The 16,304-nt window shown below is 40.6% G+C and overlaps 1 protein-coding gene across 3 annotated transcripts in view; it reads left to right on the top strand.

Moving 5' to 3' along the window:
• LOC118578396 (serine/threonine-protein kinase Sgk3) overlaps positions 1-16,304 on the top strand; it is a 136,577-nt gene that overhangs the window by 75,525 nt on the left and 44,748 nt on the right. For all 3 annotated transcript variants that reach the window (XM_036179305.1, XM_036179303.1, XM_036179304.1), the window contains exon 2: positions 11,682-11,901. In XM_036179305.1, the coding sequence (XP_036035198.1) occupies positions 11,824-11,901 (78 nt within the window). In that variant the 5' untranslated portion in view covers positions 11,682-11,823. The remainder of the gene's footprint in view (positions 1-11,681; positions 11,902-16,304) is intronic.

The raw sequence follows: 16,304 nt of genomic DNA, 5'->3' as shown, positions 1-16,304 counted from the left end.
TGCTCCTCTCTTCTCCGTCCTTTCCCCCTCCCCTGTAGTGGGGCTGAATGCAGGGACTCGTATGTGCTAGGCAAGCATCCTTATCCCAGCTGGATCCCTAGAAACTTGTTTTAATCTGCATCTTTCTGATGACACATTATCAAGAGCATCCTTTCGGGTGTGTATTTGCCGTCTGTGTATTTTGTTTTGAACTGTCCTTGTTTTCTGCATGTGCACTGGGTGAGCAGTTGTGTGCTGCACTGATTATGTGGAGTTCAGAGGATTGTTGGTCAGAGTTCGACCACGTGGGTCCCAAAAAATGGAACTAAAGTCCTGAGATCATGAAATCTGGTGGCGTGTCTTGTTGGCTGAGGTGTATCATCTTCCATGAGCTTGTATGCGAAGGTCTTTGGCCCGTTTTTAAATTGTGTTTTTTAAAAAATCCTTTTGAGGCCTTCCTTGAATGGCTTCTGCAGGTATTTTCTCCCAGTCTGTGGCTTGCCTTCTCAGTGTCTTATCCCCTGGATCCTGCCTGTTGTATGGTAGCTTTTTGCCTTGTTTTGTGGATTCCGTTGTTGTCTCCTGGAGGCCTGTTCCTTTCTAAAGTGAAACGGGAGGGAATCTGCAGTGTGGGGATGTATTGTATGAGCAAAGACTCCATTTTCAAAAATAAATAAATACAAATAAATAAGAAGGAAAAGACCCACATCAAAGGTTGTGCAAATTGCAACAAAAACGTAGCAAACATGAAAAAGGAAGACAACTCCAGTGCCCCCAAAGATCTTAAATCTGCTTATTCAAAAATACCAGAATAGGTAAAATGTAAGGTAGAATTTTGAGAATTTCTGGTAAAATTAATCTATGACTTGAAAAGAGGAGTCAGACTGGCAGATGAATTCAATCCAGGACCTACAAAGGCATCTGTGGTGGTATTGTGTACCCCGAAATATTGTGCACCCTAATAAACTTATCTGGGGTCAGAGACAGAACAGCCACAATATTAAACATAGAGGATAGGCAGTGGTAGCACTTTAATCCTAGCATTCCAGAGGCAGAAATCCATCTGTTCAAGGATACAGCCAAGCATGGTGACTCATGACTTTAATCCCAGAAAGCGAGCCTTTAATCCCAGGAGTGATGGTAGAAAACAGAAAGGTATATAAGGCATGAGGACCAGAAACTAGAAGCTTTTGGCTGGTTAAGCTTTTAGGCTTTGAGCAGCACAGTTCAGCTGAGATTCGTTCTGGATGAGGACTCAGAGGCTTCCAGTCTGAGGAAATAGGATCAGCTGAGGAACTGTCGGGGTGAGGAAGCTGTGGCTTGTTCTGCTTCTCTGATCTTCCAGCATTCACCCCAATAACTGGCCTCAGGTTTGATTTTATTAATAAGACCATTTAAGATTCCTGCTACAGGCATCATTATGAGAAAATTAGCAATGTGATTAAAAATCTAATGAAATTAAGAGAAACTCAGCAAGCAAATTGAGATATTGGAAAGTCAAATAAAAATGTTTGAAATGAGAAATTATGTTATGACCACGGAAGTACTCCATGAAAAACCTCATAAAAAATGTAAATTAAAGAAACAATAAAAAATATATAAGGCCAAAATTCTAATTCATCACAAAGCTAAACACACCATAATAGTATCAGATAGCTGTTCATCAAAGTTAAAACCACAAAAGCATAGAATTGTGTATATCAAGCCCTGAAGTATATAATTGTAATCAGTTTACTATATTCAGTGCTATTGACTTTCAAACTGATGGCAAAAATAAGAATTCTCCTAACAAGCAATAAGGCTATTCACACTACAAAATTAGCACTTCAGAAGTTATTTATTTTCAAGATATTATGCACAGAGAATTAAGAAAGACAATATTAGTCACACAAGAAAAAATTCATGAAATTATTTTCATAAGAGGAATATAAGATTTAAAAAGAGCTAGGGGGTTATCTAAAATGTTTAATACAGTAAACCAGTAAACCCCTAAAATCAAGAATAGAAAAGATGAAAACTAATATATAGCCAAAAAGTACCAAAATCAACAGTAAATAGCATATCTGCTATGTATAATCTTAGCTGTAAGTAGTTTTCACTTCTTAATATAAAAATAGAATGAGTGACTACATTAAAAAAGTGATTCAACTGTATGCTGTCTCCCTGAAACTCACCAGCCATTGGCAAAGACAGAGCCTGACAGTCAACAACAAACAAACAAACAAACAAAAACAGCTGCTGATAACAATCTGGCACTTGATTCTGGTATCTGATGATGAAAAATCAAATCAAAAGTCACCATAAGAAAATAAGAAACTATTAAATTCATGAAGACAATATTAGAATTATAAATATCTGCCCACTACCAGATTATCAATTTTATGAAAAACACTAATGGGCATGCGGTTCACATCCACCTTGATACAATAGTAGGGTATTTCTGTTGCCGGTTTTACCTTCATATAGACCATGCAAACTAAAAACAACAAAGCAAAAATAAAGCTGTGCAATGAAAAATGAACTTGTTTATAGAACATTATTATCCTATAAATATGGAATACACATCTTAAACATACCCTGGAGGAGTCTGGAAAATAGACTCTAAACCCATTATATTTTAATAAATGTAAGGGATCAAAGTAAGTTTGTTTCTTGCCCAATCCAAGTTGACTTAGACAGCAAGAGAAACCGGAATTTCACTGTTGAATGACCAGAGAGTCAGTGAAATTTTTATAATGGAATTTAATAATTCCTACAATCAAATGAAAAGTTTAAAATACTGGAAATTTAAGGATTAATTTAAAACAGTCCACAGGGAAAAAAATTGTAGCTAGATTGTTTACATAAAAAAAGGGAAAGAGAAATATTTCAGGTAAGCAACCAAAGTGTAAACCTCAAGGTCCTAGAAAAAAAGAAGAAAATCCATCCAAAGGAAATCGTTGATGGCAAATAAAGATTTGGGTACAGATTAATGACTAAGAGAATAGAATTAAGATCACCCAAAGGATAAGTTTGCTAAAAAGAAAGAACATTAGTAATATCTACAAAGGGGCCTTTGAAAAGTTCAACATCTCTTTATAACAAAAGCAGAGAAAAGTCTAGCAGTGGAAGGAAGGTACTGTAACATTGAAAGGTCATATGTGTCAAGCCTGTCGCCCACAGACTGCTGAATGGGGAACACCGAAAGCGTTGATACTAAAACGGGACAAGAATGTCCGCTCTCTCTTCTGTTACCCAATATCTCACCCAAAGCCATAGCTACAGCAGTCAAAGAAGAGGAAAAATAAAACGTGACAGATAAAGAAAAGGGAAAGGCAAACTGTGGGGATTTGTAAATGACATGATACAGAAAGCACCCTAAATACCTGGTGTGACAGTTCTCAGATCTAACGAACACCTTCAGCAAAGGAGCAGGATAAAAGAGCAGGACCTAGATGAGAAAGCACAGATACAGCCACCTAAGTATTCAAAAAACAGTCAAAACTGCACACTGTAAAAATGACAGCCTCTCCCAAGGCTGCTGGTTCCATACATACAAAAGAAAAGAACAGTGAGATTCATGGCTCTGTGAACCAAAATTATTTCAAAATGGATCAAAAACCTTATTGCTTACACCAGAAATGCAGATACAGCTGGATGTCAAAAAAATAAACAAAAAATTTTCAAATATACATATGCAAGAACATTCTTAAAAATACTCTAATAGGATCAGGAATAATCCAAAGAACTGACTAGTGAGATTCAGTGAATTTTGTAAGTTTTTGTACAGCAGCGGAAATTGGCTGCAGAGTGAATAAACAGCATACAGGCTAAAAATTTTGCCTATTATACATTCAATAGGATAGTAATATTCATAATTTTAAAAGATCCCAAAATATCAATATAAAAATCATTTAATGAATAAATATTTGTAAAGAGTTTAACAAACTCAGGCATCAGGAAAATGCAAATTCAAATAGCTTTGTTTATTTTTTAAATTTTTAATAATTTCATTGAGAATTTCATACAGTGTTTTTTGATCATATCCATTACTCCCCCACACTTTCCCCAGATACTTTCAAACATATCCATGTTTTTTTTTGTTTTATTTTTAATAGGGCACTGAGGACAGCTAGTGCTATCTAATATACACATGGATGTGGGACGGACCACTAAAGTATGGACAGCCTATCAGTGCCATATCACCAAAGAAAAATGACTCTCAACAGCCATGAGCTACCAATAGCTCCTCCATTAGGGGTGGGCCCTCACGGGTTCTCCCCCCATCCGTGCTGGAGTGTGGACTGGCTCAGTCTTGTTCAGGTCTTATACATGTGACTAGGGCTGCTCTGCGTTCAAGAGGCAAGAGCAGGTTCATGTCCAGAAGACAGCACAGTTCAGAGCACTCTGCCCCGTCCTCCAGCTTCCGAGTTCAGGAGCAAGACAAGGCTTTCCACTCTGTCCACACCTGTTCAGTGTGGTATTTGAGGTCTCAGCTAGAGCAAAAAGACGATGCAAGGAGAGGTAAGCTTCCTTTTTCTGCTGTGAATCGGCATCCAATGACTTAGTCTCAACAAAGCCCTGTCTCCTTTGCCCCGGGAACAAATGCAGGGTGGTCTTTGGCCTTCTGGTGGAGAGAAGGAACATCCCTTTCCTGTTACTGTCATTGTTATTTATGCTTTGTTTCCTTTTGTCGGGCCTCCTTTCATTCTGCTGTTTAGTGTGTGACCAGAGGATGCCTCTGCAGAATGTGACTTGCTTGACTTATATGGAATAAATAAGAATTAAAGCCGGGCAGTGGTGGTGCATGCCTTTAATTCCAGCCCTCAAGAGGCCGAGGCAGGTGGATCTCTGTGTGTTAGAGGCCAGCCTGGTCTACAGAGTGAGTTCCAGGACAGCCAAGGCTATGCAGAGAAACCCTGTCTTGAAAAAACCAGAGAGAGAGAGAGAGAGAGAGAGAGAGAGAGAGAGAGAGAGAGAAAGAGAGAGAGAGAGAGAGAGAGAGAGAGAGAGAGGTTGCTTAATTTTACTTTTGACTACTTATAGGTAAGTTCATGAAAGACAAGCATGGTGACATGCTCCTGTGGGCCCAACTACTTAGGAATCTGAGATAGTAGGATCACTTGAGCCCAGGAGTTCAAGTCTAGCCTGGGCAATGTTGCAAAACCCTGTCTCAAACCAAAAAAGAAAACAAAACAAGTCTTCTCCATTGGTTCCTGTAGGACTCTGTAGAGTGTATGTACATATCGGGAGACCACGTGATAGATGGATAAAACCCCAGCATCAGACCATCTGGGTGTAACCCTGTTACCAGTGGAATCCACCACTTAACTCCTGCATACATCCTTGCCTGCTGCGTCAATTCCAGCTCTGTTGAATGACGAAGCAGAGGCTGAGGGGCTAGGGCTAGGGCAGCTTTCGCTGTTACAGTACCCCAGGATAGACGTCAATAAGAACTGGCAGCCCTTCTGGGTTTCTGAGCAAGCGGGACAGAACAGAAAGTCCAGACGTGAAGTAGTCTGTCTTGTTTTGCTCATATCTCAATGGAAGCAGTGTCATCTCTCACTTGAGACAGGACATCCTGCCTCAGAGCAGAGAAGTACTAGAGAACCATCTTCATAGCAGATCCCAGAGCTTCTGGGGCATTTCCCACCCAAACCCTGTTTCTGTGGCTTACGCAGGCATCCAGAGAGTTTGCTATTTTTTGTTCACTGGGACTAGTTAAGCTAACGACATCAATGTGGTGGATCAGTGTGGTGGCCTGTGGAGTCTGCATGATCATGGTCCCTCTAGAGTCTAGACCATATTATGACAACGAAGTTGTGTAGCTCTGGTGTGGCAGTGAATGATAGGTCCTGCTGTTTCTGTCATGTGGTAGCACACTGCATCTCATTGTCTCTACCTATGCTGTTAGAAAGGACATTTACCAGGTCATGAGCCATATACTTGCTATCAGGGATCATCCTAAGTCACTATCCAAAAATATCGCCATCTAGGGTTGCCTATGGAATTAGTAGAACCACCTGGTTAGATTGGGGCAACCAGTAGTCATGTTTCAAGATTTTGGGGGGCTCTGGCCCAGGTAAGCAGACAGTTTAAGTGGGAATATGACAGGAGACAACACTTCTGATTGATCAGCCTTTTGATAGTGATACTGATTTCTGAACTCACTTTGTTACTTTCTTAGTGAGAATAGAGTGGTCAGTCCTAAGGGTTGTAAGTCAGGAACCAAATGGGCAGTCGCTGCTGACAGACTCTAAGGGTAGGCAGCTCTTATTCTTCTCTGGATGCTTGCCAGAGGTTTCTACAAGGCTTTCTCCTGTAGTAGCTTTTTTGACAAGACAAGGATCCATTATTGGGGCATTGGCTAGTTACTCTTATATATGTTATTAATGAAATTTCAGGACTAGGGAAATAGACACAAGATAAATCTGTGATTACGTTGGACCCACTGAGATTCTAGGACCAATGTTATCTCTTACACTATCTTTAGGAGCCCCATTCTGACAAGTAAAGTACATTTTGGATCCCCAGAGATTAGTGTCAGTCAGTTCAGAGGTGGTGTCCAATAACTTTTGGAAGGGTTTTGTATTTCCCTTTCTACAGTCTGCAGTGGATATACACCCCGAGGTGGTGGCAGATTACTCTTGGGAAAGGCCTTGAAGAAAGATCAATATGTTTGTGGCCTTTAAAAAAAAATACATACACACACACACACACACACACACACACACACACACATTGAGGTTTTGGCTGCATGTATATCTGTGTGAGGATGCCAGATCCCCTAGAACTGGAGTTACAGACAGTTGTGAGCTGCCACATGGGTGCTGGGAATTGAACCCAGGTCCCTTGGAAGAGTAATCAGTGTTCTTAACCACTGAGCCATCTCTCCAGCCCTGCTTGTGACCTTTTAATGGGTCATGATAATCTAATATTGAATGTGTTCTTGGTTTGTCTTAAACTTCTTTGTGAGCTCAGTTGGGTTGTGTAATAATAAGGAGCAGTGGGAACATGATGGGGAATTGGCATATCCTGGAAAACAACTTGAAAGGGTCACATGGAGCGTGGGGATTTGAAGACATTGGAGGAGTTCAGGTAGCTTCATTGAGCTGCGAAGTTAAATTGAGTGGAGTTGGAGGCCATCTTTCTGAGCCTCACTCATGTTGCCCAAATGCTTGCATTCATCATCCAAAATCTGCTCTCCAACAAGTGCCCTATGTTAGCATCTAAGACTACAAGGCTGCTTCTTTAATTGTTCTCCACCAGTTACCTTTAAATTCTTAGTGCTATCTGCTGGCAGCTATAAGAAACTAAAGACTATAAAGCAGCCACATTCAACTAGTTATTTGCTTTGTGCACACCTTCAAGGACAGCTGGAAGTAACCAGCCCGTTACCACCTCATCAGCCACTTGTGTTTCCAGTACTCTGTCATCTCTCTCTGCGCCCGCCCTGTGATGCCTTGCATGTCACTGTGCCTTCTCCCTCCCTACAAGGGCTATCACTTACTAATATGTGTCCCATTTTTATATCTTTTTCCCCTTTTGCTAAAGATAGATGTTTTTATCACTCAGTATATCTGGATTACAGTTTCCTCTCTCTACCCCTTCCTGTTCCTCCTCACCTCCTCTCCCATCCAGATCTACTCCCTTTCTGTCTCCCATTAGAAAAAAAGAACAAGCTTCTAAGAGATAACAGCCAAACATGACAAAATAAAATATAATAAGATAGAACAAAAACCATCACATTGAAATTGGACAAGGCAAATCAACAATGGGGACAGAGCTCCAAGAGAATGTGCTAGAATCAGAGACCCGCTTGCTCCCACACTCAGGAGTCCCATAAAAGTACTAAACTGAAAACTATTATATATATATATTATATTATATATTATATATATTATATATATTATATATATATACATATACATACACACACACACACACACACACACACACACACACACACACACACACACAGAGGACCCAGTGCAGATCCATGTCAACCCTGTGCATGCTGCTTCAGGCTCTGTGAGCTCATATGAACTTTGCCCAGTTCGTCTGATGTCCTCCACCCCCTCTGGTTCCCATACTCTTCCTGCCTACTCTTCCCCAGGGTTCCCTGAGCTCTGAGGGAAGGGATTTGGTGGAGACATCCTATTTAGAGCTGTGTATTCCAAGGTTCTCTCTCTGCGTGTCTGGCTGTGGTTCTTTGTATTTGTTTCTATCTGCTACAAGAGGAAGCCTCTCTGTAATGGCTGAACACAGCACTGATCTATGAATGTAGCAGAATATCATTAGGAGTTGTTTTATCACTATACACACACACACACACACACACACAATTTTTTGACCAGTAGTATTTGGTTTTACCCTAGGTCTCTGAGCTATCTGGTCTCTGTTTCTTGGTCACCCAAACAGTGTTGGGTATAGGTTCCATCTCATGGAGTGGGCCTTGAGTCAGATCAGACATTGGTTGGTTACTCCCACAAGCTTTGTGCCACCATTGCCCTAGCATATCCTGTAGGCAGGAAGATTGTAGATCAAAGGGTTTGTGGCTGGCTTGGTGTTTACACTTCTCTTTTGGTAGCTGCAGAGTATTTCCCATACCAAAGACACTAGAACATGGGGGTTGAAGGTTCTGTGTAGGCGCCAGCTTGATCTCTCCGTGTACAATAAGTTGTGTGGGTGTTGTCTTCAGCAGTGGGCCTTGCTGTCAGTTTGTGGAGAGCGACTGATTGTCTTGGCAACAGCCTGGGTTGTTTGAGGATTCCCATGGGACCCATTGGCCAACAACTCAATTGACTAACCCAGTACAAAAACTAGAAGCTTCATTTGGTAACAAGAGATGGCCAACTGGGACTCTTATTTCCCTCATTATCTGGAGACTTTATTAGGATCGCCTTCATGTATTTTAGGAACTTTCTACTGCATTAGTTTTCCATTCCACCTCTCAATGCCATCTCCCCTCTACCTGACCCTTCCGTTCCCATCTGCTGTACTCCACCCCCAGTTCACCTATAAAATGTGTTTCATTTCCCTCTCAGAGAGATCCATGTATCTTCCAGTCCCTCCTCTATACCTAACCTCTCTGTGTCTATACATTGTAGATTGGTAATCATTTATTTAATGGCTAGTAGCCACATATAAGTGAATACATGCCATATTTATCTTTTGGAGTCTGGGTTACCTTATGGTGGATGATTCTTTCCTAATTCCATTCATTTGCCTGCAAATTTCATGTCATTTTTACAACTGAGTAACACTCCATTGTGTGAATGTACCACACTTTCTTTATCCATTCTTTCGTTGAGGGATATTTAGGTTGTTTCTAGTTTCTGGCTATTATGAATAGAGCGGTGTTGAACATGGTTGAGCATGTGTGTCTTTGGTATGATTGAGCATCCTTTGGGTATATGCCCAGGAGGTATATAGCTGGATCTTGAGGTAGATTGATTCCTGTCTTTCTAAGGAACCACAGTATTGATTTCCATAGTGGCTGTACGAGTGTGCACTCCCACAAGCGATAGAGAAGTGTTCCTTTGCTCCACATCCTCACCAGCATGAGCTGTCACTTGTGTTATTGAACGTAGCCATTCTGACAGTTGTGAGATGGAATCTCAAAGTACTTTTGATTTGCATTTTCCTGATGTCTAAGGATGTTGAACATTTCATTAAATGTTTCTCAGCCATTTGAGTTTCCTCTCTTTAAAATTCTCTGTTTAGATCTGTACCCCATTTTTAAATTGGATTATTTGTTTTTTTTGATATCTAGTTTCTTGAGTTCTTTATATAGTTTGGATATTGGTCCTCTTTTGGATATGGAGTTGGAAAAAAAAAACAACCCTTCCCATTCTGTAGGCTGCCATTTTGTCCAAATGATCGTGTCCTGTCCCATACAGAAGCTTCTCAGTTTCATGAACTCCCTTTATTGTTGTTGATCTTAGTGTCTGTGTTACTGATGTTCTGTTCAGTCAGTCCTCTTCTGTACCAGTGCAGTCAAGACTATTCTCCACTTTCTCTTTATTAGGTTCAGTGTTTCTGGTTTTATATGCACTTTTTGATCCATTTGCAGTTGAATTATGTACATGGTGATAAGTATGGATATATTTGCATTCTTCTACATGCAGACATCCAGTTATACCAGCACCATTTGTTGAAGATGCTGTCTTGTTTTTTCCAGTGTGTATTTCTGGCATTTTTATCAAGATCAGGTGTCCATAGGTGTGTGGATTTAGGTCTGTGTCTTCAGTTCTGTTCCATTGATCAACATGTCTATTTTTTTGCCAATATCATGCTGTTTTTTATTACTGTGTCTTTGTAGTACAGCTTGAGATCAGTGATTTCAAGAAGAACCTCCAGTTTTTTTTTTTTTTTTTTTTATTATACAGGATTGTTTTAACTATCCTGTTTTTGTTTGTTTGTTTTTTTCCATATGAAGTTGAGGATTGTTCTTTCAAGATCTGTGAAGAATTGTGTTGGAATTTTGATGGAGATTGTGTTGAATCTGTAGATTGCTTTTAGTAAATTGGCCATTTTTTAGTATGTCAATTCTACCCATCCATGAGCATGGGAGATCTTTCTATCTTCTCATATCTTCTTCAAATTTCTTCTTCAAAGACTTGAAGTTCTTGTTTTACAAGTCTTTTACTTGCTTGGATAGAGTTACGCTAAGATATTTTATATTTTTTAGACTATTGTGAAGGGTGTTGTTTCCCTGATTTCTTTTGTAGTCTGTCATTTGCATATAGGAGAACTACTGATTTTTTTTTTAAGTTAATCTTGTATCCCGCCACTTCACTAACAGTGTTTATTAGCTGTAGGAGTCCCCTGGTGGAATTTTGTTGTTGTTGTTTTGTTTTGTTTTGAGACAGGGTTTCTCTGTATAGCTATGGAGTCTGTCCCAGAACTCACTCTGTAGACCAGGCTGGCCTCGAACTCACAGAGATCCACCTGCCTCTGCCTCCCGAGTGCTGGGATTAAAGGCATGCGCCATCACTGCCCGGCCCCCGGTGGAATTTTTAGGGTCACTTATATATACTATCATATCATCTGCAAATAAAGATGCATTGATTTCTTTCTTTCCAATTTGTATGCCCTTGATCTCCTTCAGTTGTCTTATTGCTCTAGCTGAGGCGTCAAGTGCTGTATTGAATAGATATAGAGAGAGTGGACAACCTTGTACTATTCCTGACTTTCATGGAATTGCTTTGAGCTTCTTTCTATCCATTTAATTTGTTGTTGGTTATAACAGCTTGCTGTAGATTGCCTTTATTATGTTTTGGTATGTCCCTTGTATCCCTAATCTCCCCAAGGACTTTTATCATGAAGCATGGTTGGATTTTGTCAAAGATCTTTTCTTTTCTGCTTCTAATGATATGATCATATGCAATTTTTTGTTGTTTTTTTTTTTCTTTCAATTTGTTTATATGTTGGATTGCATTTACTGTTTTTTGTATGTTGAACCATCCCTTCATCTCTGGGGTGTGTGTGTGTGTGTAACATACAGTTGCCCTCAAAGGCTAGATGAGGGCATCGGATACTCTGAAGCTAGAGATACAGGAAGCTGTGAGCCCCCTGATATTTGTTCTGGGAACTCTGGTCCTCCGAAAAGCAAAGCTGGTATTGAGAACAGCCAGCTCTCAACTGCTGAGCCATTTCTGCAGCCTCATAATGCTAGTTTTCAGTTGGTTTGCTAATGGTGTTTTTTCTTGTTGTTTAAGGTTCCATGATGGAGTTTGAACATGACCTCAGGAGGTTTCGTACTTTGGATTAGTTAATTGTATTTACCCTCTGCTGAGGACTTTGAAACTTCAGACTCAGTTTCTGTGACCTTCAAGACAGTGAGTGCAGAGAGATTGTACCATGGACTGCAAGGAGAGCTGCCCAAGTGTCAGCATCCCCAGCTCCGATGAGCACAGAGAGAAGAAGAAGAGGTTCACGGTAAGTGTGTCGCAGGAAGCTTACGAGAGTGAGCACAGCGAGTGTTTCCACTTCCGCCCACGCTCTTTCCTACCCAGAAACCTGCCTCCTCTGCTCTGCACGTGTCCAGGTCTTACTTTTAATGAGCTGTCCTCACAAAGCCCTCTTTGGCTGCTGTAACAGTAACTGTCCTTCAGTGCAGATTTTGCCTGTTCTCCAGTCCCTTTGGAGAGTTTTATGAAACGTCCTCCTGTCAGATGCATGTCTGTACACGCGTCTGCGCACTGTTAGCTTTGTACACACGTCAAGTGCTGTAGACTCCCGAAGTCCTTGAGCCCGTGTTAAGGACTACTGTCTTGACATTTCCATAGTGTCTTATGACATTTGGTTTCTTTCCACCACATTTTAAAAATGTTTCCCTGTTTTTCTTCTTTTTCCACCTTAAAGGTAAAGACGTTTCTGATTTTGTTTTTTTGTGCCACAGTATTGGCTGTGGGCTTTATAAACAGTAGTACAAGTATGTGTTAGCAGTGCTATTAGTGACTGTTACTGGAAAGTAAACACTTTAATATATTTGTTTACCTATGTGTGTGTGTGTTCATGTAGTATATGTGCACATACATACTGCGTGGACGACAGAAGTAGTCAGGTGTCCTTCTCGGTCACTCTATGCCTATATATGAGGCAAGGACTCTCCGCGAACCTGGGGCTTGTGTTTTCTTGCTTACTAAAAGCAAACCTCCCATCTCTGCCTTCCTTCAGAATTTGGATTACAGGTGTGTGCAGAACACACAGCCTGTTACATAGTTTGGGATCCAAACTTTGTTTTTATGATTGCACAGGTAGTCTTTTTAAAATGGTTTTTCATTCTCTTTGTGTGTGTGTATGTGTATATATATCTGTATAGATATGGAAATGTATATAGATAGATATAGATATTTTGCCTGCATGTATGTCTGTGTACTGACTGTGTTTAGTGTCCTCAGAGACCAGAAAAGGATCCCCTAGAACTAGAGTTACAGATGGTTATGATCTATCATGTGGATACTAGGAACCAAATCTGGGTCCTCTAAGATTGTCCCCATGCTGAGCCATCTCTCCATCCCTACAGCAGGTCATCTTGACCTCCTGGCCTCCCCCAGCTGAGAACAGGCATGTTCTGTTAGTATAGAGAGACACACTATTGTGTTTAGTCCCAGTACTCCAGGCAGCATGTGTAGAGACTTCCTGCCCTTCTCCTGAATGTTCTCTGATCTGGTCTTCCCTGAAAGTCCCCAGCTGCTGTGTAGTATGAAGAAATTTGTTTGACTTTAGCTCTGTTTAGCACTTCATTTCACCCAGGTAGAAATGCCCAGGCTGTCTTAGTCTGTCATCTTGCTTGAGCACACAGTCTTACCGGGATCTACATTTTGGTTTACAGGAGGAAGGATGTCCACTTTCAGAGTTGTTGTTGAATAAATGTCTCTCTGGTGTCCTTCTTGTCATCCCTGTGTATCTGTGATGTTCCAGCTGTTGACTGTCCATTCTATAAAATACCATGGCTGATGTGGTATGGCCTGGACTTCTAACCAGTATTTTAGCTGGCCTCTGCCATTGCTGGCTGATGAGAATACCTTCTGTTGGTATGCTCATCAGAACCCTTTTAGACCACCACTAATCTGTAATGAGTCGGTCACTGGATCCATGCCAGTTGAGCCCCATGACAAGTGACTTTCAGCTCAAATCCACGTTCACATGGGAGTTCAGAAGAGCTGAAATGTTAAGCTAAATACTCTGACTACTGTATTCTGCCTTATTAATTTGCAGAGGTAATTCCAAATGGTAGCTCTCTCTCAGGGTCCTAGATATAGAACAAGAAAGAGTTCACTGGCCCTGTTCTCCCTTCCTAAACAAACACACCTCCCTGCGTTGATACAGAGAGAGAGGTTGGAGTATGTATCTGGCTAGATATATATATATCTAGCATCTAGATTGCACAGTGTGTGTATCTGTGAGTGTGTGTGAGAATGTGTTTTAACAACAGTGTCTTAAACAATACATGCCTGTTAATACATTCATATAAGCGTGCTTTTAGCAATGCCACCTTGAAGGTCAGCAAGGACTATTGTATCTTGGATAAAATATGGAGTGTATGCAATGTATCCCTTCCTTTGCTTCCTGTTCTGTCCTTCAGGAACTATGCCTCCCATCAAGTTTGCAGACGTCCCTACAGTGTGCACAGTGGATTAAGTTAGGTATCCTTTACTCTTTCCTGGAGAGATACTTCCACACATTCTGTGAAAGGGTCAGGGGACCTCTACCAGGACCCTCGCCCTGGTATTCCCGTGCTGTGCCCTGGTTTCTCAGAGCCCCTGTGAAAGTCATCTTGTTCATTTACTTCCTTCAGCTGCCCGAGTGTTTCCGGATTGGGCTTTGTGTGTATTTAACCATTTACAATACAAAACAGCACCTCACCCTTCACCCTACCCTTTCCTTTTCTGTCCTACTTAACTCACTTAATATTGAAGTAGCAAGGTCACTTAAGGAAGACTTCCCCCAGTATTGTTCACCAGTCCCTAAAATAGAGACAGTGTAGGTTTAATAAGAATTTCCTGGCTGGAGAGATGGCGCAGAGGTTAAGAGCGCGGGTCCATCTTCCAGAGGATCTGGGCTCAACGCCCAGCATCAGCATAGTGGCTCACACCATCAGCTCCAGTTCCGGAAGATCCAGTGCCCTTTCATGGCCACTGAGGGCGCTGCACATGGTGCCCAGATATGTATGCAGGCGCTCTTACACTTAAAATGTAAAACTCTAAGAATCTTAGTATTTTTTTTTTAATTTGAAATTTTCTTTAGGTTTTGCCCATTCATTTTGTTGTTGTTGTTAAAACGTGTGTGTGTGTGTGTGTGTGTGTGTGTGTGTGTGTGTGTGTGTGTGTAGTTTGCTCCAAAGACTCTCTGTCCTGGATTTGGCTGTAGTTGGGTGGCCAAGGCCAAGGGAGCCCACCTCCCTTTTCTTTATCTTCACCAGGAAATCAGTACAAGGACTTCAGAGGCCCATTGTCACATAGACCTGGCGTTGTCCTTTGTATCAGTTTGTGTGTGTCCTAAACAGGAGACTTGACCGTCTAGGTTAGTCACCTTGCTGGTTCCTGACCAGTCTCCTTATTTCTGACACAATCTCAGTAGTTTTACATAGTGAATAAAGGGCTATCTGTGCTTATGCTCTGAAAATAATAAAATTTCATGACATCTAAGGTGTATTTGACAATGTGAGCTGACAGTTGATGTGTACCACCCCTCTGACTTCTCAGCATCTGCAGCTCAAGAGATCTAAGCATTTCTGTCCTTCATCTGAGTAGCGCATCCCTTGCCAGGTGACAGAGGCCAGTGGCTGTGCCTTGCCTCCAGCCAACTTCATTGCTTCTCTCATAGAAAGATAGAGCTTTATTATGGCTTTATGTCCAAGAGCCATTTATACAGTATATCACAAAGTACCAGAACCATGTCTTGCTCACAGTATTATCGTGAACTTGTAGATGTGAATTACCTACCTTTTATGGGATAAGATAATTTTTACATATTTGTGTGGTTGTCTGAGATGAACCTGCTTTTCTCTGACACTAAGAGGAGACCGTGGACATGGGTATAGTAAATCCTCTTAAGTAAGACCTATCTAGTTATCACTATAAAAATTGGATTTATACCCCAAGCTCTTCCTCAGACACTCTGTCTTCATATACCTCAGTTATTGTTATTCTCTTGTTAGAAATGACAGCATCTTTGGGTTCTCAAACTTTCCTCATAATTCATTATAGAATGTGGAGTTGTATTCTGAGGCTATCTTTGGGCTGAATGATGAAAGTTAATTCTCTACCTGCTGCTGGTTTAATGCCAGATCTGATACTAGCAGGAAGGAAATGATACAGATTTTAGTCAAAGTTTTACGGTGTTTTAATTAAGTGAATCAACTTTTTTGACTGACATTTTCTCACATCTAGTAGGGATTATAATTCTGCTTACTTCAAAGGATTGTGGCTTCTGATTAAATAAGGCTGTATATGAAGATATTAGATACATTTGTAAGATGGCATTAGAAAGATGTGAGGATACAATTTTTATATGAAAAATGCTGTGTAGAAGATGATCTGGGAAGAAAATAAATATTAGATGAGTGTTTACTGTGGGCCAGGCATCAATTTTGAAAGTACTTTATAATTTGAAGGCCCTAGGAAACTGATAAGTAATAAAATGGCTTCAGTTAAGTCTATAATTTTTTATTGACTTGGAAAAGAAAATATGAGGCAAGAATGGCAAAGAATTAGAAATCAGTAGCTCTGATCGTGAGTACACACACACGCGCGCGCGCACACATACATATACATATACATACATACATATATATATATATATATATATATATATATATATATATATATATATCC

This window comes from Onychomys torridus, chromosome 2 (genome assembly GCF_903995425.1).
Source record: "Onychomys torridus chromosome 2, mOncTor1.1, whole genome shotgun sequence".
Classification (NCBI taxonomy): domain Eukaryota; kingdom Metazoa; phylum Chordata; class Mammalia; order Rodentia; family Cricetidae; genus Onychomys; species Onychomys torridus.
This window is presented reverse-complemented; position numbering and strand designations above follow the sequence as displayed.